The sequence below is a fragment of the Leptodactylus fuscus genome, chromosome 2 (genome assembly GCF_031893055.1).
Source record: "Leptodactylus fuscus isolate aLepFus1 chromosome 2, aLepFus1.hap2, whole genome shotgun sequence".
In the NCBI taxonomy this organism is placed as follows: domain Eukaryota; kingdom Metazoa; phylum Chordata; class Amphibia; order Anura; family Leptodactylidae; genus Leptodactylus; species Leptodactylus fuscus.
In genome coordinates this window covers 1,596,248-1,620,466 of record NC_134266.1, presented here as the reverse complement: position 1 = coordinate 1,620,466, position 24,219 = coordinate 1,596,248, and the positions used below count along the sequence as shown (strand labels likewise).

At 47.5% G+C, this 24,219-nt stretch overlaps 1 protein-coding gene across 2 annotated transcripts in view; it reads right to left on the bottom strand.

The window, feature by feature from the left end:
• POU2F1 (POU class 2 homeobox 1) overlaps positions 1 to 14,466 on the bottom strand; it is a 110,050-nt gene extending 95,584 nt beyond the window's left edge. For both annotated transcript variants that reach the window (XM_075263286.1, XM_075263287.1), the window contains exon 1: positions 14,402 to 14,466. In XM_075263286.1, the coding sequence (XP_075119387.1) occupies positions 14,402 to 14,456 (55 nt within the window). In that variant the 5' untranslated portion in view covers positions 14,457 to 14,466. The remainder of the gene's footprint in view (positions 1 to 14,401) is intronic.
• Positions 14,467 to 24,219: the final 9,753 nt, after the last annotated feature.

Below are 24,219 nucleotides of genomic sequence, written 5' to 3'. Positions count from 1 at the left end.
AATAACAGGACTCCCTGGACAAACAGTGGCTGCGGGCTAGCAGGGTGGGCTTCACAGGGCAAAGGGGACGAGCCCACCCTCCACTCTCTTGTTCCAGGGTGTCTATAGGCAAGCAACAAAACAAACAAAACTGCGGCGGGGGTCGGAGCCCACACAGCAAACAGAGGAATCTGCTGCAGACAGTCCGCCATGTTTACTCCTCCATTCATATAAAGGGCACTGTCCTAATATTGGTGTCCCGTGTGTGTACCCAACACCGAGCGACAGCCGGGAATCCTAACCGGGCTCACAGAGGTGATCACCCAGCTTTGCATAGAGACAGAAGGGTATATAAATGTTCATGGCTATGTAGAGATCTATCCACTGCTGTCTGTCAGTCTCTACCGCTATCCTCACATTCTATTCATAGGCACTGAAGTCAGCTAATCTGGGGCAAATACATGCAATGGGCAGAGAAATACCGTGCCGGGGCCACATTTTGTTCCAGTTTTCTTTCTATACATCCCCCTCCTGCAGCGGCCTAGAACAACGCGATGCCCCTGCTCCATCCTGAGATGCCCCCGTTCAGGGCAGATATTCAGAGTATGCGGCCAAAAAATGGGGTACATGTCAGTTCCCACCATGTGACTGCAGAGACCAAAGATCGCCCACAATGGTCACCTCAGCCGCATTCACCAGGGATCGGTTATCCAAAGTCTGACCGGGTTTTTATTATTTTACCCCACTCCGTCCCCCCTGGGCTTTGCAGTTTGTCTGGAAAATCCCATTACTATCAAACCGTATTTGTAGGAAATTCCCCTTCAGACGGGGGGGGATTGTTGGGGGGGTTACTAGAAAAACCCAAATAACCAGCCTGCGGAGGAGCTTTGATCACCCAAGCACAGGGCACACAAAGAAAGGGACTGAGCGGCTACGAGACTCATTGTTAATTCATCAGGACGTGTATAGGGCCCCAGCACAGCCATATTGGGGTAGGACCATCAGCACTACCAGGGGTTACCCCACAAATCACTGTGTCCCCCCTCTGGTGCTCCTGCAGACATAGTCAGTCTCCTTCCCCCTCTGGCAGCTGATATTATGGCATCTTCTTACACCCCTGTAGGAGTCTCCTCTGCTGTATAGTGGCTGTACCGGGTACTGCAGTCTAATCCCAAAGCTGCAGCGTGGCCATGTGACTGTCTAATGAGACAACAGGTGCCTACCCAAAACTTGGAAGTTGGACCCCCCCCCCTCCTAATATGGATAATACCCTAAGGATAAGCGACCAGTGTCATAGCTGTAGAAACTATGTCATGGTGGAAGGCGGCCTTCTACTAATTACTGTATACAGCGCACGCCCCCTAGTGGTGGGTGTCAACAGCAGATAAATGGCTTTGGGGTTGATGATAGCTCCCCCTATTGGAAGGATTGTATATATGTAATGCTGTCAGGTCTCTGCGTATCGTGCGGGGAAATGATTAATGACCTTCCCCCCTCCCGGCGGGCGCTGGGTGCGGTGTCTTACATGGAGGAAGGGGTTTCTTAAAATAGGGCTAAGAGACTAGAAATAACCAAAATGGTGAGGACACCGAGCAAACGCCTCAGCCACAGAAGCTGTACTGTGAGGCCGGGCGCAAAGGATTCCTAAGCAAGGCCACGTGACAAGCCACGTAACGGGCACCGGCCACAACCAACTGAGGTGGCCGCCATCACAGGATCCAGCAGGTGGCGCTACCTCAGCTGTAGGGGCCACAGAGGTGTAAGAAGGGGTAACAGAGCCTCTACCTTCATGGTGTCCCAGCAGGGTCCAAGTAGTAACTGAATAGGCCTCTCCTAAATGCAACCGGAACGCAGCTGGTGGGGCACAGACAACAGGATTGGGCCCGATACTACCAGCCACTGGGGCTGAGGCAGCGCCACCTACTGGATCCAGGCCACGAGGAACCTACTTGTAAGTAACTCCATTCCAGGGATGTGATGAGCTCAGGCCAGGGCATCAACAGCTCCTGTATACGGGCCACGACAGGGCATCCGCAGCTCCCGTATACGGGCCACGACAGGGCATCCGCAGCTCCCGTATACGGGCCACGGCAGGGCATCGGCAGCTCCCGTATACGGGCCACGGCAGGGCATCGGCAGCTCCCGTATACGGGCCACGGCAGGGCATCGGCAGCTCCCGTATACGGGCCACGGCAGGGCATCGGCAGCTCCCGTATACGGGCCACGGCAGGGCATCGGCAGCTCCCGTATACGGGCCACGGCAGGGCATCGGCAGCTCCCGTATACGGGCCACGGCAGGGCATCGGCAGCTCCCGTATACGGGCCACGACTGGGCATCGGCAGCTCCCGTATACGGGCCACGACTGGGCATCACCAGCTCCCGTATACGGGCCACGACTGGGCATCACCAGCTCCCGTATAGGGGCCACGGCAGGGCATCCGCAGCTCCCGTATAGGGGCCATGGCAGGGCATCCGCAGCTCCCGTATAGGGGCCACGGCAGGGCATCCGCAGCTCCCGTATAGGGGCCACGGCAGGGCATCCGCAGCTCCCGTATAGGGGCCACGGCAGGGCATCCGCAGCTCCCGTATAGGGGCCACGGCAGGGCATCCGCAGCTCCCGTATACGGGCCACGACTGGGCATCACCAGCTCCTGTATACAGGCCACGACAGCTATAGCAGAGCTCTGCCGGCCCAGGGTGACAACTTTCCTCACAATCGATATTGCTAACACTAAAGAGCAGTAAATGAGACATTGTGCGGGAGAATTACAGTGCGGCCCCAGATCTCAGCATGACTCAGTGACTGTTCCCGGGCGCAGCGAGTCTACCCTGGCGCTCCCAGCAGTCGTCTCATGAGTGGCCTGGGAGTAGAAGATGCATGTCTGATCTCTTTACAAGCTCCATTTTGGGTTCTTATGAACCATTTGAGACCAGAAAATTGTTGTAAAGGTTTCCAGGCCGATACATTCTGCAAATGTTCATCACGTCTGTGTGCAGCGGGAGAGACGTATACAGCTAAGAGCGGATATAGCAGGGGGCTCCTGAACATAGGGAACCGTACTCAGCCCCCCTGAACTAGCCCCCAATGCCCCCCAGGGGTGCATGTATATATATGTACCATATGAAGTCATATTCATCTGTCACATGGTACAACAGCAGCTCAGACCCATTCAAGAGAATCAGGCCGAGCTGCAATACCAAGTACAGTCCCTGAAATACTTACAACCTGTTGCTCAGTTTGCAGCGAGGCGGCCCTCAGACGCTGTGGCCTCTTTAACCAGTTGATCTATGGGGGTTCCTGGCGATCAGACTTACACCGATCCCATAAAGTCCAAGAAAACTTATTTAAGGAGCAAAACAAATCAGAATATTTGGAGAGGATCCGCACATGGTCACTGAGGCTCCAAACGGACTTGGATAAACAATTCCCCTTGCAGGGCCTGTCCAGGATGGCAGCGAGGATTTTTCCCGCTCTTGTCCATTCGCTGGATCTGATATTCACTTGAATGAAGACCTGCAATTCCAGACACAGCCACAAGGTCAGCATGGCGCCACTTCTGGGAAAAGCAAAGCAGATTCTTCTCTCTGTTACCATAATAGTCCATTACAGAACCACATCTATGGGAAAATGATAAATAAAATTCCATCTTGGTTCTGGGAAGTGATATGACCCCTTCATATTTGTTCGCACCATAACTGGGCAGCTGTAATGGCGGCCACATCCAGCACAGACGACTCCTTTAACCCTGCTGTTCTGTTCGGGTCAATATGACCCGAAATGATTTTTGAGACCCTGCAGATTTTTTTTAATGAGGATTTGAAACTAGTGGTTCCTTGACTTTTCCTCATTTGTGGAGCTCTACATTTTTTTTTTGTTTTTCTGTTTGTTTTTTTGTTTACTTTTTGCTACACGCTGATTGTTACACTTGTACTGTTCGGGTCAATATGACCCGATAGCATTTTATACTGTTCTACGGGTCTCTGATTATTTCTGACGACAAAAGTTATGTTTTTTTTAATGTGTACTTCATCTCCAAATGGTGGTGGTTTGACTGTTATCATCAGTAAGCAAGTAATTATCTAGTCTGTTTGTGAGAGAGGAGACTGGTTGTCTATCATTCAAAGGGTAAAAGTTTGTGGAATTGCGAAACCGGTCGCCACATATTTAGAGCTACAATGTGTCTTGAAAGGTTTCATGACATTTCGAGAGTACTGCGATTTGATTCTAAAACAGATAGAATGGAAAGAAGAGCTAAAGATAAACTAGCCCCTATTAGAAATGTTTGGAATCAATGGGTAGAGATTCTACCAAAATTGTATAACAGTGGTGAAAATGTAACTGTTGATGAGCAACTGATGGCATTCCGAGGTAGGTGCCCATTCAGACAATATATACCAAGTAAGCCAGCAAAATATGGCATCAAGATTTGGACACTTTGCGACAGCAAAAGTTCATATGCTCTAAATGTTCAAGTGTATACAGGAAAAGCCCCTGATGAGAGACCTGAAAAAAATCAGGGTATGCGTGTTGTTCTAGATTTGACTCATGGACTAAAAGGACAAAATGTCACATGGGACAACTTTTTTTACATCCTATCAACTAGGCCAGATGCTGAAGAAAAAACAACTTACCATGCTGGGTACTCTGAGAAAAAACAAACCTGAACTACCGCAAGGTATCCTTAGCAAGAGAGAGGTGGACAGTTCAACTTTTTATTTTTCTGGAAATACAACTGTTGTTAGTTATGTTAAAAAAACAAACAGGTAATTCTCATGAGCACAATGCACCATGACAATGCCGTAAGTGATAGAGAAGACAGAAAGCCTGACATTATTTTGGATTATAATGCCACAAAGGGAGCAGTTGATACTTTAGACCAAGTAATATCAACATATACATGCAAACGCAAAACCAATCGGTGGCCAATGATTCTATTTTATAACATACTGGACGTTTCTGCATACAATGCATTTGTCTTATGGAGAGAAATCGACCCCGATTGGAACCGCAATAAGCTGCATAAAAGAAGATTATTTCTGGAGGAATTGGGAAAATCCCTGGTGAGGCCATATATTGAGCACAGAAAAGTGACCCCCAGAAGTGAGGGAGCAGCAGCCATTGTAAAAAGTGTCCAGCATGCTCAAGAAAGAGACTCCACATCCACAGCCTCCACCAGCACAGCTACCAGCAAAGAAAGGAAGAGATGGAGCTTCTGTCCATCTGCCTGTGACAATAAGACTAATCGGACATGTGCTGGATGTTTAAACTATCTGTGTAAAGGACATGGGTCTTATTATTGTGCTCAATGTAAAAACGCATGAACATGTTCAGTTTTTTCTTTTTTCTTTCTAAAATGGTTGAAGTTTTTATGATTTTTCATTTGTTGATTTATAAAATGTGTTTTCAAAAAGATAAATTTCATGTTTTAGTAATAGTAATGTAAAGCTTCTTTATTATTTGTGTGCAGAATGTCAACAATCGAAGATAATTGCAAAAAGCCTGTGTAACCTTTTTATGAAAAAAAAAATAAAAAAATAAAAAAATAAAGTTTGAATTTAAATTTTTCTATTGATTATGATCAAACATGTTCACATACAGTATTTCAATGAAAAAAGTATTCAAATAAAACAATTAGAGTAGCTAAAAATCAAGAATTAATAGGTCGGGTCATATTGACCCGGGAACAGTACAAGTGTATAGCAAATGCGAACAGAACAGCAGGGTTAAGGACAACTTAAGATTTCTTTCTGCATTTGGAAAGAGGCGCCAAAACCGCACAGAGCATCTTATGAATGAACAAGGTCGTGTCATTGTTATGGCGGCCGTGAGTCAACGGGTGAGTCACAGGTAGGAGGCGCTCACCTCTGCCCTGGGTATGAGCCACCTGCAGACAAGTGCACATTAACTCCTTACTGCAGATGGACGTAGGGGGCACAGAAGCTGTACCCCCGCCATCTGCAGTAAGTAATAGTCCATCTAGTATTGGGTACAGAAGCTGTACCCCTGCCATCTGCAGCATGTAATGGTCCTGTACCCCCCCATCTGCAGTATGTAATGGTCCTGTACCCCCGCCATCTGCAGCATGTAATGGTCCTGTACCCCCCCCATCTGCAGCATGTAATGGTCCTGTACCCCCGCCATCTGCAGCATGTAATGGTCCTGTACCCCCCCATCTGCAGCATGTAATGGTCCTGTACCCCCCCATCTGCAGCATGTAATGGTCCTGTACCCCCCCATCTGCAGCATGTAATGGTCCTGTACCCCCCCCATCTGCAGCATGTAATGGTCCTGTACCCCCGCCATCTGCAGCATGTAATGGTCCTGTACCCCCGCCATCTGCAGCATGTAATGGTCCTGTACCCCCCCATCTGCAGTATGTAATGGTCCTGTACCCCCGCCATCTGCAGCATGTAATGGTCCTGTACCCCCCCATCTGCAGCATGTAATGGTGTATCTAGTATAGAGTGCAGGAGCTGTACCCCCGCCATCTGCAGCATATAATGGACCTGTACCCCCCCCCCATCCGCAGTATGTAATAGTCCATCTAGTATAGCATACATGAGCTTACCCCCCCCCCCCCCCCCAACATCTGCAGCATGTAATAGCACATCTAGCATAGCCCCCCCCCCCCCCCCCATCTGCAGCAGGTTAGGCCTGTGATTTAGGGCCGATATCCAGGCCATTGCACCTCTTAGATGTCACACTACACGGACAGGACAGTGAGGTGCAGAAAAATAAAACAAAAAATGATATGTGCCCGAAAATGGGGGAACTACAGGTCACAGCATGAGCAGGGCCTCCTCATCCTGAGAAGTGACAGCAGCTTGCTAGGCCTGTGCTCCTGCCTGCAGTGGCCAGAGGGGGCGCTGTGCTCCGAGCAGGCTGCAGGCCCGGGATCAGGGCGCACATGGGCTGCACAGGAGATATAAACAGGGAGGAGCGGCTGTAATTACTAAACATGAGAGGCCGGGGGAGGGCGCCATTACAATAATGTCCTCCTCCTCCTGCACCCCCACATGTTTATTCAAATCAGACCGCGCCAGGGACCCGGCCCGACCACAGCCTCATTAACCCTCCGTGTGCTGCCGAGCCTGCATGATTAACCCTCTGCCTGCTGCTGCACGGCCTCCTGCTCCTCCAGGGGGATTAACCCTCTGTGTGCTGCTGCAGACCTCTGCTCCTTCAGTACTATTAACCCTCTGCTTGCTGTTGCACAGCTATAGGCCCTGTCCTCATTAACCCTCTGCCTGCTGCCCCGGCTTCTCCAGTATTAACCCTCTCCTTGCTGCAGCACCAATCTTTGATATTAACCCCTTGGCTGCTCCTAACCCTTTCCCTGCTGCAGTCGTTGAGCTGCCTGTCCCCTCCTCCGTCATTAACCCTCTGCCTGCTGTAACCCCTGGCTCTCAATTATGAATTCTGCACCCCCCCCTGCTATTAACCTGCTGCTGTCTCCCTTATTGACCCTCTGCCAAATGCTGCAACACCTGCTCCCTAATCTGCTGCCACCTCTGCACCCGTTATTAACCCTCTGCCTGCTGCTGCAGTCCTGCCTCACCATTATTAACCCATTCTCTTCTGCTGTACCCTGTGCGCCACCGCCATTAACCCTCTGTCTACTGAAACAAACATGCATCATTGATTTTTAGTGTCCCCCCAGCTTACAGTCCCATACCTGGCATGAAGCATCTGTCAATCGAAGATCAGTCAGGATCATGATTAACCCTGTATTGTCCAAAGCCACAAGAAATAACTGTAAATAGCAGCGAGAACAACCGATCACATGGAGAATATAGCCGGCCTCCACTATAAGGGCATGGCCACAAATCTCAAGCATTATAAGCAGGAGCTAAACTAAGGGGCAAGCAAGATGGCGGGATCAGGGGCCGTCACCAAGCTTTCCTAGAGCCCTGAATGGCACATATACATCCTCGCTCCATACACATCACACAACATGGCAGCATTTATATATTGAGGTGCTTGTGATTGGTGCAGGTGTGACACCCAGGACCCCGCAGATCAGCTGGTTGAAGAGGCCACAGCATTTGGGTTAGTGCAGCGGCCTCTGTACTGAATACCTAAGCACAGTAATGTCCATTATATAGGGGCTCTGCTTGGTATTGCAGCTCAGCCTCATTCACTTGAATGGGACTGAGCTGCCCCTGCACTAAGTGGCTGAGGAATTATCATCAGCCCTCATGAGCGCTGATCGGCAGGGTTCCCGAGTGTCAGACCCCCCCAGTGATCACATACCAATGGGCTCTCCGCAGGACAGACAGCAATATGCAAGACCAAGGGACAATTTATTTTTGGCCATTTTTACAGATCACACAATAGAGTCATTTCTATGAGGGATTAATCAAAATTGGTATCAGTCACATCCCCGTGCAGGGGGGGCAGCCGAGGGTCAGGATTCAGGGGCCACATGTGGTCCAGGCCCTGCAGCCGTAATACAGACATGTCTGAATCCAGGCCTAGAATACTGGGCGACATCTCCTATAGGAGGACAATGGCGCCGTCTCCTCTTGTCACTTCCTTACACGCAGAAGATGGATTTAATGGGATTTCTGTAGATGGACATTATATGTAGGAAACATTCAGCCGGCGACACACGGCGCACATAACAAGGATACCCTGGACCAGTCAGATATTCTGCAGCGTTGCCGTCCATGACTGACCGGTCACCTGCTCAGTATATACATCCAGCTATACATCCTATAGGCTCAGTGCAGCCGATCCGACGCCGGTGCTGGAAGTTTGTCACCAGCTGCATGGCCCTGACATCACAGCGGCGGATATTCGCTCTCCTGGCGGGCACAGCAGGGGCCTCATTTTAATTATGGGTTGTCAGATTTCACCCAACAAAAGCAAAAAAGCCAACCTATTATTTTGCTAATAAAAAGCGTAAGCAGAGTTCCAAGGTCACCGCAAATGACCAACGTGTCATCCATTCTGGTTACAGGCGGACGTGGCCACATACATTATTATTAGACGCAGGCACGCGGCGGCGGCAGCAGCACGGCCAGGCTGGCGCTATACAGGGATTCATGAGGCCGTGTGTTATTATACAGTCTGCAGGCCTGCAGCACATCGCGTCAGGCCCGGGGATCAGGCTTTTTGTTGGGTTTCTATTTTGCGATTAGGACACGTTGAGGATTTTGTTACAAAAACCGAGACATTAAACCTCCCATCGTACAGAAGGAACGGATCGCAGTCACTTATAAGTCAGACTCGCCTACCAGAAACAGCAGACCTGGTCTATAATACGAAAATAAATGCTGCAAGTAATGGCGGCCATGAGAGGGGATGATCACTCAGCTTTCTATAGACCTAGAATGACATCGCTATTTATTACTATGCAGCCACGCTCCCCTCTTTCACGGCTTGGCTGTCAGTCTTCACTTTATTTCTGGCATTCAGTTCATGCACCAGGAGGCTCAGGATGTACAATGTGATAAATGCCTTCCCAATGGGGCAGTAGAACAGTACCGGCCATGTAATGAATGAAGCCGAAGAGCGAGACTGGTGAATACTGCAGCAAAATCTGCAACAAATCTCCAAGTAATAGAGGCAGATTATGTAGCACATAGGCTGTGGAAGATGTGGCCGAAATCTGCAAACTGTGAACCTCTTACAATGCAACAGAGACTGTATTCGGACACTTCCCTACAGGCACTGACCTAATCATAAGCGCATATTCACACGTGCCATCTGAATGCATAAACTCCATGCACGATCTGCAGAAACAGACGACTTCCAATGGCCAAAGTTTCTGCCCCAAATCTGCACCCCCTTACAAAGACATCTTATTGCAAACCAATAGAACTGTGAAAGAGATGACAAAATCACATCAGCGGCGACTCTCTCCAGGCCGTGATCTAAAAACCTGAGCGGCCGCCTTTTACGGACATGGACTGTAGTCGTCCGCCGTCAAAGGAGCGAGGCTCTGACCGGCGATTATTCCTCTGACGTCCCCTGCGCCAGATACGGAGACTTATTATACGTGACCCTGCCGCCTGGAAGACAACGGGAAGAAAAAAAATATATAAAAATACAACAAACATAAGAAGTGCAAACCCGTCAGACATATTAGAGAAGTCAGCAGCCTGCAGAAGGTAAGGGTTAATGAAATAATGCCCCCCCCCCCCCCCCGTGACAAGCTACACCCCCCACCCCTCAATTTATTAACACATTTCTACACCAAAAACACAACTTATCCATAATAGATTGATCAACATTGTCCCGGCTCTGATCTACATCACAAAGCCACAAACGCAGGCGCCGGGCGCTTTCACGTGGCCGACATAAAATAACAAAAATGGTCCATTGTGCCCTCTGACCCCGCAGAAAATCCCCCTCTTTGTCCCTGTGATCGCAGCCCACAACAATATAGAAGCTATTAATTACAGCTCAGCCATGGACGGGGCGAAGAAGGGCCGGATACGCCGGGCTCGGGCCTGGAAACCATGGGATTTGGAAATTTATTTTTTCTTTTACAGGTTCCTACATGTCTCTTCCCCCCCCCCCCCCCTCCATGAATGTCATCCATGCGGCTAAAGCTTTGTTGTAATGTACTGGTTACTGGTGGAACTGGGAACGCCCCATACAAGAGAGAAGGTGGAGGGAGAGACAGACGGGAGACTCGGGGACACTTATTAAAAAAAATGCATAAAGTGCTTGATGTGCTACCGGCCCAAACATGACCCCAGCGAGCCCAAATCACAGGCCGCTCCTGCCCCTGACCACTGCCCTGCAGGGAACCAGCGGCGACGGGGTTATTCAGGAGACCCGGGTCCCTTTAAAAAGTATGCTAAACCTGGGGCACGGAAATGAATATGTAAAATAAGAAGGAGCAAAGGGGGAGGACGTCCAAAACATGCAGGGGATAAATAGAGAGCAAGAGCCAAGAACTGTCAGAGGGATCCACAGCATGGAAGAAAGGACGAGAAGAAAATACTGAGCTGAGAAGAGAGAGAAAATATAGATAAAAAAATCCAGAGAGAATAGGGGAAAAAAATAGAATAAAAATACTGAGCTAATAAGGATAAAGAGATAAAATATATATATATAAAAAAAAAATCTGGAGATAATAGGTGAAAAAAAAAAAAAAATTGGTTCTAAAAAAAAATATATACAAAAAAAAAATAAAAATGGAGCCAAGTGGTATAAAAAAAAAAAAAAAACACAACACATTTTTTTTTAAAATAAGGAGTCCTGAGCTAATTCTATAAATCTAATAAGATTCTACAGAGATCATTGAAGGGTTGTGTCATTTTATTATTTTCTCTTATATTGTTAAAAAGGAATTTAATACAAAGCCGGGAAATATTCTGCAAAAATACATAAAATAGAAGTATTATTAAGTCTCCGTATTATTACCAGGTAACAGTTTGTAACAACTTTAGAGATGTATTCCATTCCGGCCAATATAAAATTGTATCAAAATAATCCAAATAAATGTAACAAGAACATACAATGAGCCGTATACACGCAGGTCGGATTATGACACAGTATATATCACAGGTAGGTCACATGGGACCGACCCCCCATTACATACATAAATACTACATTGCACACGTATAATACTCCGCACCGGAGCAAGACCGCTAAAGGTTAAAAACGCAGACGATTATTATTTGCTGACCAGTGCCAAACACTCCGCTCGCTCCTCTACTGTACCCCGACCCCCCCAATTTATCAGACAAATGACATCAGAAACACAATGTAAATTGGCATCTCCAGAGTAATACAGGTAGGTGCCCCCCCCCCCCCCCCAAACACTGGGCAAAGCTGATGAATGAGGCCTGGCCGCAGACGGGGGAGGGACGGGAGGTTTGAGGATAATTATGGGAATATTAATGGGGGCAGATAGGTCATGGGAGGGGTAGTGGTCCTAGATTATTAATAATGAGGAGGAGAAGATGGAGGGGGCAGTAGTGATACTGAGAGGGACGCCAAGGCCAAATCAAAGTTATAATATTGTATATAGAGTATATAGCTCTATAGGGTACAGCCGGGATATATAGGACGATGTCAGGCGTCAGCCGGGAAGGAATGGCGCACTGATAAAACACACACACAACCGCCATATTGATTACAACACGCCACCCCACAGATTTAGTTATTTTTCCAAAATCGGGGACATCGCTGAGCAAAACCGAGCCAGACGGATCTCTTCAGTACACAGAACGCCAACGACGAGCGTCCGGCTCTGGCGTTACCGAGAAATAGGACGCCATTAATAGGGGACATTATATATAATGGGGGGCGGACGGAGGATGGGAGATATCCTGCAGCAAACCCCACTAATAATACATAATATAGACTGATACACTGTATATAATGGGGTGCAATAATACAGCTCATATACCAGACATAGGACTGGCGCAGAACATATACATACACTATATAATAATACACGGATCACATTATAGTACACATCATACAGTATACAAGAGCTTCATGTAATAATACACAGTATAAATACAGCAAGAATAGATTTTATATAACAATACAGGAGGGTGTTTAATATACATGTAGTAGATATATGTATACAGTGAGAATTACACACTACACATGACATATTAGAGGATATAATAATAGAGGTGTAATATATGTATACAGCGGGAATAACAATATAGGCATCATGTAATATACCTAGAGTATAAGTGGAAATCTCATATAGAATAGGTAGCAGATATATACAGCAGGAATATATTATATGATATAGGGGTGTGTAATATATTCCTGCCATGTTCTATATAATAAATGACTGGGTATTAAGTACATGATGTATAATATGAGAGGGTAATATACATGTACTAGAGGAGATTTACCATATATAAGTTACAGTGGGAGTCGTGTATTACATTATATATGAGGGGGTGTAATAATAGACGTATAATATGCAGAGCACCTATAGAGTGTGTGAATAATATGGGAGCTGAACAAGGGGGTGTAATAATCTCCATATAATATACAGAAGAGTATATATGCATATAATATACAGGTCAGTATATACATCTCCATCTACCTACTCTCCAGCAGTGGGGTCAGGAGGGGTGTAATAATCTCCATATAATACACAGGTCAGTATATCTCCATATAGTAGCTATGTAATATACAGGACAGTATATACATCCCTATATCTAGCGGGGTCAGGGGGGTGTAATATTCTCTATATAATATACAGGTCAGTATATATCTCCATATAACATACAGGTCAGTATATACATCCCTATATCTAGCGGGGTCAGGGGGTGTAATATTCTCTATATAATACACAGGTCAGTATACATCTCCATATAACATACAGGTCAGTATATACATCCCTATATCTAGCGGGGTCAGGGGGTGTAATATTCTCTATATAATACACAGGTCAGTATATACATCCATATATCTAGCGGGGTCAGGGGGGTGTAATATTCTCTATATAATATACAGGTCAGTATACATCTCCATATAACATACAGGTCAGTATATACATCCCTATATCTAGCGGGGTCAGGGGGTGTAATATTCTCTATATAATACACAGGACAGTATATACATCCATATATCTAGCGGGGTCAGGGGGGTGTAATATTCTCTATATAATATACAGGTCAGTATATACATCCATATAACATACAGGTCAGTATATACATCCCTATATCTAGCGGGGTCAGGGGGTGTAATATTCTCTATATAATACACAGGTCAGTATACATCTCCATATAACATACAGGTCAGTATATACATCCCTATATCTAGCGGGGTCAGGGGGTGTAATATTCTCTATATAATACACAGGTCAGTATATACATCCATATATCTAGCGGGGTCAGGGGGGTGTAATATTCTCTATATAATATACAGGTCAGTATACATCTCCATATAACATACAGGTCAGTATATACATCCCTATATCTAGCGGGGTCAGGGGGTGTAATATTCTCTATATAATACACAGGACAGTATATACATCCATATATCTAGCGGGGTCAGGGGGGTGTAATATTCTCTATATAATATACAGGTCAGTATACACCTCCATATAACATACAGGTCAGTATATACATCCCTATATCTAGCGGGGTCAGGGGGCGCCTCTCTCTCTCCCCCCAGTCTCCAGGTGATCTCTATCCCGCACCCCCTATAGCCTCTCATTGTTCCCGGCTTCCCTCACCCCGGGGGCCCCTCACACCCCCCGGCCGGCCGGGCTCCGGCTCCCCGCACAGCGGGCTCTAGGTGAGGGCTCTTCTCCTCCTTATCCGTTGCCGCTGCAGCAGCCTCCTCCAGCCTCCCCGGGCTCCGGTGTATTTACCGTCCTCCCCCCCACCCCTGACGTTAATTATAATAATCCGGAGTACTAATAAATTATGCTAAGTCGCCCGTGTGTGTATGAATATGAATATGTAAAACGCGGTAATGATTACCTGCTGCCGCTGCTGCTGAACTCTCATCTTGACTCGCTGCTCCTCCGTCCGCCATTTTGAATATTTTAACCAAAATCGCCCGGCCGCTAATCCCTCCCCCTCCCCCCCGCGCGGCCCCCCTCCTCGCGGCCGAGGACGCTTTTTTTTCCCCCTCATAATCAACGTGCTTTATTTAAAACATACAAAATTTAACACTTGGCTCCGCCCACAACCGTTGTCAGTCAGTTCAGTCAGTGGCTGCAGGTGCTCGGAGGGGGGCGGGGCTCGCTCTCTCTGGACGATGAGGTCAGGGGAGAGAGTCAGCGCGCATGCGCCGGAGAGCACGCAGGTGGCTGGGAAAGTAGAGAGGAGTCGTGCTGGGGAACTACAAGTCCCAGCCAGTGGTTAGAGCTGCAGTAGTCAGTGAGGCAGGGGCGTGCTGGGACTTGTAGTTCCTATGGAGGACTTCACACAGGATAGCTTTAATGTTGGTAACCACAACCTGGTTCTGCAATGGATGATCACAAGTCTGAGCATGCCCTTATAGTGTGTGACAGAGATACACGCTGGGACTTGTGGTTCCACCACCATTACTCTCAGCGGAGAGGTTTATAGACCAGTAGGGTGTTCTGAGACTTGTAGTCCTTCTGCAGCCACTTCAGATTAGCATGAGCCTAAGGGCTCGTTCACACGGAGTAAACGCAGCATGCAATGTGCCACGTTTACGGGACGTTTGCAACGCGATTTTGACGGTGCATGTTTGCAGTCGCGTTTACACGGCGCTAACGCGACCGCAAACATGCACCGTCAAAATCGCGGTGCAAACGTCTCGTAAACACAGCACATTGCGTGCCGCGTTTACTCCATGTGAACAAGCCCTAACACTGGTGATCAATAGCCTGAAGAGTTTGGTCAGCTGGTAAGATGTGCTGGGACGTCACCTTATGGGACCACAAGTCTCAGCATGCTCTGTTACTACAAATGACCTGAAGAGATTTGTGAGCTAGAACGGCTGAGCCTTGTGGTTCCATGGCCAGTAGTGCAGGACTAGCCTGGGCCGGTTAGTTGTGGGGAACTACAAGTCCCTTCACCTTCTTATACCGCTGCTTTACAATGGTGATAAGATAATCCTGTACTAGTCCCACCATGCGGATACTCAGTGTTACAGATAATACAGTGATATATTACAGGACAGACAAGCTCAGAGCAGATAGAAGATCCCGGGAGTCAGAGCCACTAAGAAGAGAAGACTCCGGAGCATTTAGTTCTGTGTGCGGAGTGTCTGCACTCGGCCTGATGTAGATTATACAGCCTGACCACGGTTGGGAGGAAGGGTCTCTGATTGCACAGTACTGCCCGGTACTATCACGGTCTCATACGAGGGAGGACCCAAAAGTTTCCAGAAAAGTTGTTTTTGAAGCATGTATTTATATTTTTGTACAAAATTCCTTCAATCTCCTTCACAGTCCTCTCCTTTAGCGGCAATACACTTGTCAAATCTCGTCTGCCATTGTTCTAAACATTTTTTAAACTCATCTACTTGGATGTGTCCAAGCACCTCCGTCGTTTTCCTCTTCCCCTCCTTCACATCGGCGAAACGCTCCCCCTTGAGGTTCCTCTTCATTTGTGGGAATAAAAAAAAGCCATATAGGGTGGGTAGGGCAAGACAGCCATGACAGTGGTCACCGAGATGGCGGTGTGGGCTGGGGAATTGTGGTGGAAAAACCAATCACCAGACTGCCATATTTCGGGCCTTTTTCACAGCACACTGTTGCCAACTTCTTAAAGGGGCTCTATCATCAAAATCATGCTGATAGAGCCCCACATATGTGTGAATATGTGTGAAGGCTATTCAGGCACCGTAAATGTTATAATTAAACTATCCCCCTAAAAAAGAATGTGCTCTACTTACGCATCGTGCACTGTGGGCGAGCATTCAGGGTGCGCCGTCTTCTTCATCCCCGCCTCTTCTTCCTCTGATGTCCTCGGGTCCCGTCCTCCTCCGGCGCTCACGAACGGACGTTGATAAAAAAAAATGGCCTGGGCGCATGCGCAGTAGCACGCGGCTTCTACCATGGCTACTGCGCATGCGCCCAGGTCATTTTTTTATATCAGTGTCCGTTCACGAGTGCCAGAGGAGGACGGGACCCAAAGACATCGGAGGAAGAAGAGGTGGGGATGAAGAAGACGGCGCACCCTGAATGCCGCCCAGTGTACACGTTCAGTAAGTAGAGCACATTCTTTTTTAGGGTTTTATCTTAAAACGGGGGGGGGGGGGGGGTAGTTTAATATCACATTTACGGTGCCTGAATAGCCTTCACGCATATGTGGGGCTCTATCAGCAGGATTTTGCTGATAGAGCCCCTTTAAGAACCCCCAAGTAGAAAACCTGGTTGACGGTCTGACCTGTTGGAACGAATTGCAAGTGCACAATCCCTTTTGCATCGAAAAAACAAATGACCATTGTCTTCACATTGGACTTCACTTGACAAGCCTTTTTGGTGTGGGGTGAGGATGGCGTCTTCCAGTGGCTTGATTGTTGTTTGGTTTCCGGATCGTAAGCATAGCACCAAGACTCATCTCCCGTAATAATTTTAGAACAAAATTCTGGGTCGGTTTCGGCATGTTCTTTCACGGCACGGCATGTTTCGATGCAACGCTCTTTCTGTTGATCAGTCAAGAGCCATGGCACAAACTTTGCAGCGACCCGTGACCTGCCCAAATCCTCCAATAAAATGCGCTGAATCGAGCTCCAACTCACTCCAGACAACTCTTCCAGTTCCTCAATGGTTCGTCGTCGATCTTCACGTACGAGCTTGTCGATTTTTTTGGACACTTTAGTCCGTTCGGGAAGGTGTCGGACGTCCAGAACGCGGTTGATCATCATTTGACATTTCACCATTTTTAAATCGGGTGAACCACAAGTAAACTTGAGCTTGACACAAAGCGTCATCCTTGTAAGCGGTCTGCAACATTTGAACGGTTTCCGATGCTTTTTTTCCTGAGCAGAAAGCAAAACTTCACAGCCGCACGCTGCTCATAAAACGTCTCCATGAAGAAAAACGACGGCTGGACAAAACAGCTCTTGCAAGAAAATTCACTGCGGGTAGACGAAACCTTCCGCATCAACGCCGCATGGCACACTGACTGAGAAGGCGTGGTTGAACAAATAACTAGCTACAGAATAACGTACTACGAAAACTGCACACGCAGCAGCCTCATACTGGAAACTTTTGGGTCCCCCCTCATACATGGGGTGGGAGTTGTTCCCCCGCATGGAGGTCACCATGGACAGTATCCTTCTGTCACCCCCCACCTGTACTGGCTCCAGGGGGCTCCCCAGGTCAGAACCGGCCCTTCTGATCAGCCTGACAAGTCTATTTCTATCCCTGGCTGGTATACAGCGCCCCCAGCAGGCCACATTGAAGAAGATGAAAAAGGCCCTAAGAAGTGGCCCCTGGACTCCAATGGTAGAGTCTGCTGTGGCCCTTTCTGTGCAGCACACCCAGGTGATCGGCCCAGTCCAGCTTATTATTGGGGAGCGCACCCAGTTACTTATAGGTCCTGACTATCTCACCGCCCGTCCCCTGGATGTCCACCAGATCCGGAGCACTCCTCCGCTTACTAAGGTCCACCACCATCTCCTTGGTCTGGTGCTCCTATGGGAGAACTACAAGTCTCATCACTATGGTAGTGGCTGACTCAGAGATGTCTGTAAGCTGGTGTAACATGGTAGGACTTGTAGTCCTCCATCTCCGAAGCAGTTGTTTGTAAGTTGTAGATTTGTGGTTCTAAGATCTGAGGTTTTTGCAGGCGGATTTTGACGGAATCTGCCTGCAAAAAAAGGCTCCTACTCATTTCAGTGGCAGCCGTTCTTTTCTTTTTCCCCACTAGTGATTTTTTTTCAGCTAGCAGGTAAAAGAAGCGACATGCGCTTTCTTCCCGCAGATTCATCCGCGGCGCAAGAGTCACTCCTGATTAGGGTCATTCATTGGGGCCTAATCAGGAGCGGGATGCCAGTGCACTGCCTCGGCTACCTGTTGCAGCCAGGTTTCCGCTGTGCGAACATACCCTTAGGTGGACTACAAGTCCCATCATGTTCTTACCAGTGCTCTTCAGTAACCTGGAGACGTGTGAGCTTGTGCAATACGCTGTGACTTGTGGGTCCATAATCTAGAGGAGTATAGGAGGACTACAAGTCACATCATGCACCGTGATTGCAAATCAATTGCAGAGTTTTGTGAGCTGCAAAGGTGTTCTGAGGTTTGTGGCTCCACAGCCAGTTGTACAGAACAACCTGTGGGTGGTGCAGACCTGTAAGCTAGGCCGGTAGGACTACAAGTCTCAGCATTCTATCATGAATAGTAATAGCAATGACTGGGACTTGTAATGCCAGGGCCGGTTGACGGTGGAGCTTGTCATGTTCCCAGCAGGGTGGCGGTGTTTGCCTGCAGCCGGTTGCGTGTCTGCACTTGCACCTCTTGTCACTGTATACAGGATTGTGTGTTCACCTATTGTGGTGCTGAATGAAGCCAGAACAGAAAAAGTTCTTCTCCTTCCCACAATGACTGTGTCTTTGTGCAGAGATTGGAGCAGCTGCCACCGGTTAACCCGTTATGTGCCGGAGGCGGGCGGAGGATATTAAACTTCCTTACCCCGGGGGGGGGTGATATACTGGATATATTATTCAGCCGTATCTTCCCATGTAATGTGGCGGCTTTTCCGGGCTGTGATCACTACTGAAACAATGGAGACACTAAGGCCTCGTGCACACAACAAGCTGCGTACTGATGGCGCCATACTACGGCGTTCTACCTTCTCGATCTGCTGTTCTTGGATCTCCGATAGAAATGAATGTAACATGCTGATCGCCCCTGCACTATATACAGCCATCCTCTGATAAGTACGGAGTCTCTAACTTAAAGGGGTTTTACAGGATGGTCATATAGTAAACATGGCTGCCTTCTTCAGCAGCGCCATACCTGTCTACAGGTTGTGTGTGGTATTACAGCTCAGTGTCTTTAATTGCGTTACAATAGCAGACCGTGCATGGGCAGGTGCCATTGCGTCTGGGTACAACACTTGGCCTTGATCATTCCTGCCCCGATGGAAATTTTTGTCCTCATTTATATCAGAAAATTGGCGTGCGGGGTACAAAACTTAAGGTCCGAATTTTTATGGAGTTATACACAAGTATTCTGGCGCACAAGCAATGATAAAAGGGGAAATGCCCAGTTAAAGGGATGTTTTTATTATTTTTATGGCTGTTAGTGGGTCAATAACCAGTCACCCCCTGTCTCCGGGCCTTCGCACCCAACAGTCGCAGGTTCATTTGTATTCAGGTCAGAAGCTTGGGAAACAATGGCCGACGTATTCTGGATGGAAGTCGAAGCTGATTTTGAGGAAGAATCAGCTGGAAATTCCATCATGTGAACATACCCTTAGGAGCCATTCACACAGAGGAATTGGTCGCTGATTTGGGAACAGATTCTGCCTCCCTTTGTTTTCACACCGTACAAATAAGCGTCCTGCTCCATCTCGCCGCTCCACATCAGTATCTGCCATGGGTCGCTGACGGTCAGGAAATTTGCAGGAATTCCTCTTCATTTTCCCTTGCATTGCCGACAGCGACATCCCCGACCGATCTGCACCAACACTCTGTTACTCATAGCACCCATTAGGCCTCCGCTTATATGTCTTCAGGTGCGCTGTGGTTGGTTGCTATGGACAACAAGACTCCTTTCCTGTCAGACATCTTTGGTAAATGACGGCCTAGTGATCGGAGAAAACCTGTTACTGCAAAGAAATATCTTCCTATAGTTTATCTTTTTCACAAAACAGAACCCAACCATTGTCTACTGTATTAAGGATATACCGTATAGTCTGTGTATAGGGCTAGGTGATCATCCAAAAGGGCCGACTGTGCGTGTTCGTCGGCCATTTTCTTGTGGCCTCTTACACGAGCACCCGTTTGGCCACAGGAAAATGGCTGACGGACACGTGCTATTGGCGCTTTTGGATGAAGATGCGGCCGGCAGAAGAAGACAGAGGCGTCGCTGGAGAGTTTATGGACGACGAAAACCGGGATTTCTACCGAATGGCGGCGCGAAGAAGACATCTAAAGGTAGGAGAAGAATAGGCTTTCTTTAGGCTATTCCTACATGTCAGTCACAAAAAATTGAGTTTTAATGATAGGATCCCTTTAAAAGGGTTGTACCAAGTTATGACGTTATACCCCATGGGTAGGATAGAGAGTAGTTTTATGATCGGTGGGGCTCTGACCCCTGGACCCTTCACCAATCCTGAAAGAGGCCTTGGGTTCTCCCATTGGGTTGCATCGGTATCAGCCACTACTAGGCTTCAAGCCATGAAGGGGCCCCAAACATTCATCTGTCACATAAAGCATGCCACTATTATAAATGGTGCAGGGTATTCTGGGGCCCCATTACAGAATGTTACGTCTCTGGATGGAGCGCTAGGCCGAGCATGCACCCTGACACTCCATTTATTCTCTATGGAGTACAAGGCTCAACTCTCTCCGACACCCCATAGAGGATGAGCGGCCGCCTGCTCCATCAACACGATGGCACCAGAGTCCTGTCCTTGGGGTCAGCGGGATTTCTCTCATTTGAAAAACACTTTTTAAAATATTTAAAAGGGTTTGTCCAGAGAAGAGGGATAAATGTCTGATCACAGGGGTCCGGTGGCTGATCAGGATATGGAGGGTCTGCAGGTGTTACCAGGTGACGGCATTAATAGCGCCATCCCTGAGGATAAAGTTACATTCTGAGACTTGTGGTACCTCCTGGCTGCTCATAAACCTTTGCAAAGCATTGACAGACGCAGGTATAATAAGGCCATGCTGAGGCTTGTGGTTATCACAGCGTTGCCAATTTACGGACCCGGAGGCTAATAGTGGGTTTGCAGCACTCAAGCCCTGACTGCGCTGTTCACACTGGTCTTGGCTGTATGATAACCATACACACTCATGATACTTTATGATGCCAACAACAAGTCTGTTTAGCTTATTAATGGGCATTCTGGACATGGCCCCCCATATTCTATGGAGTTGCCCATTTTTGCATTGCATTTGTAATCCATGAATACAATTCCAAGTTTCCATTCACTGCTACAACTCCATGGGCCATACATTGCAGCAGCAGATACCTCTTCCTTATTACAGATAATCTCTCTGGATCTTAAGAGGTTGAGGTTCATCCAGAAATCATTGGTTTGTTAATAGAATGCTAGAACAACAGTAGAGACTGACACTCTATTGCACTGTAGGTTGTAATGCACAGTGGCTCACCTCAGCTTTATGTAAGTGGGCACTCGTTATCCAGAGCTTCACAATTCATGAACAGAATGCAAGAACTGCAGTAAAAACTGACATTTAGCGTGGCTGCATTTAGCACGAGCATGTGCATTTAGCTGTCTGCAAACTAGTAGTCATTGTTCCTTTTTTGCGGACAGAGTGTCTTTAGTGTTTCTTCAGCATTAGGGTAGCAAGACACAACTACGTTTCACCCATGAAACACGGTCCGTGTGTTAGCCAGATTTACCAGATTGAATTTTCTGCTGGGAGAGGGAATCCTAGGAGTATAGTTATGTATTATGCGGAGTCCCCGCCACCCTACGACATACTCTCCCGACCATCATTAGGCTGGACAAAAGAAGAAATAGAGAGATATCTTAACTAGAGATGAGCGAGTACTATTCAAAAGTCCCGTTTCGAATAGCACGCTCCCATAGGAATGAATGGACGCAGCCGGCTCATAGGGGGTTAAGTGGCTGGTCACCAGCAAAGTCTGCGTGCTGGCCGCTTCCATTTATTCCTATGGCTGTGTGCTATTCGAAACGGCGAATAGTACTCACTCATCTCTAATCTTAACTATTAGGAGGGGTCAAATCAACCACTTGGCACATTCTGGTAGAAAAAAGAGTCCATCGTTCATGCGCGGCAAGCCCACGGAACCCATTATAGTCTATGGGGCCCCTGCACTTGCAGTTGCGCTTGTGTTTCTTCCGGGAGGGTCCTCATGCGGACTCCTTACGGACTGAACATATCAGCATGTGTGAACCGGCCCAAAGATAAACCTGAATGATGGAAGAAGAAAGTATGGAGAAGGTTTGGAAGGCTCTAGGGTTGAGCCGATCTTGAGATTTCAGGATCGATTTTAAAATCCGATTTCCAATCATCTTCCAGCCAATCGCAATCGTGAAATTTGCTCAATTGCCGATGGGGATCCGATCCTGATTGCTCAACCCTATTTATGATATATACAGTACATGAGTAGGGTTGAGCCGATCTTGAGATAACCTCAATCCCGCCAGAAAAGATCGGGATCGGAATTCCAATCGCGATCGTGAAATTTACTCGATTGCCGACCGGAATCCGATCTTTTTCGATCCCAATCTCTCAACCCTAGAAGGCTCCTGAGCCAAAGCACATCCTATGTGACATGTGATGTCATGGGCGGCCCTGGATCCAATGGCCCTGGGTCACTGCTGTTTAGTGATGATGTGACAGGAGTCGCCGGATGAATCCTGAAGTGTCCAGGGAGAGAACACAGGACAGATGGACAATGACCAAAACCACACTGGGAAAGTAACTCAAGAGGAAAAGAAGTGGAATATTCTGCAATGGCTGAGCCAATCACCAGATCACAACCCGATCGAGACGTTCACTGGTTAAGACAGAACTTAAGGCAGAAAAAGCCTCAAACAAGAAAGAACTGAAGACGTTGCAGTAAAGACCAGACAAAGCCTCATAAAGGAGGAGGCCGGGGTGTGGTGATGGCCATGGTCCAGACTTCAGGCCGCCATTACCTCCGGAGGACTCTCTACAAACGTATTAACAATGAACACTTTATTTATGAGAATTTGTTCAGTTACTAAAGAGACCCTGAAATGAGGAGAATTTGTAGGAAAATGGTTGTAAATCCGAAACGTGTCGCAGGAGATTTATGGTCAACGCCTCGTAGTAAACCTGAAGGTCTTCACTTCTATTGTATCTCAGCTGTGTCATATCAAATCCAATGTGGTGGCCGAGCCCGAACCATGAAGAGGCGTCACTGCCCAAATAGTTCTGGATCAAAATGTAAGATCCATACGAACTTATGAGTAGAAGTACTGGTATTCAAAACCGCGAAATACAGTGGCTTGCAAAAGTATTCACACCCCTTCAACTTTTTCCACATTTTGTCAACTTACAACCACAAACTTCAGTGTATTTTCTTCAGATTTTCAGTGATAAGGCCTGATTCACATCTGTGTTCGTTATTCCATTCGGAGAGTCCACTTGGGGGCCCCCGAACAGAATACCAAGCGCATTAAAAAGCGGCGAGCAATGAAAGCCCACGGACCCCGCAGACTTCAAGAACTACATTTCTCTCCGCATAATTCATGCAGACACTACGCGGAAATCCCACAAACCCCATTATAGTCTGTGGGGTCCATGTGCTTTGATTGCTCATTGCTTTTTAATGTGATCGATATTCTGTTCGGGGGTCCCCAAGTGGTCTCCCAAAACGGTATGCGAAATGCAGGTGTGAACCGGAGCTAACAACACAAACTAGCCGATAATTGTGAAGTGGAAGGAAAATGATACAAGGTTGTTATAATGTTAATCAAATAAAAATCTGAAATGTGTGATGTGCAAAAGTCTTCAGCCCCCCCTATATCAATACTTTGTAGAGTCGCCTTTTGCTGCATTTACAGCTGAAAGTCTTGGGCTCTGTCTTTACTAGCTTTATACATCTAGAGATGAGATGTGAGCCCCGTCATCTAATATTAACCCTCATCTATGCAAATAAGGTCACAGATCTATCACCAATCCA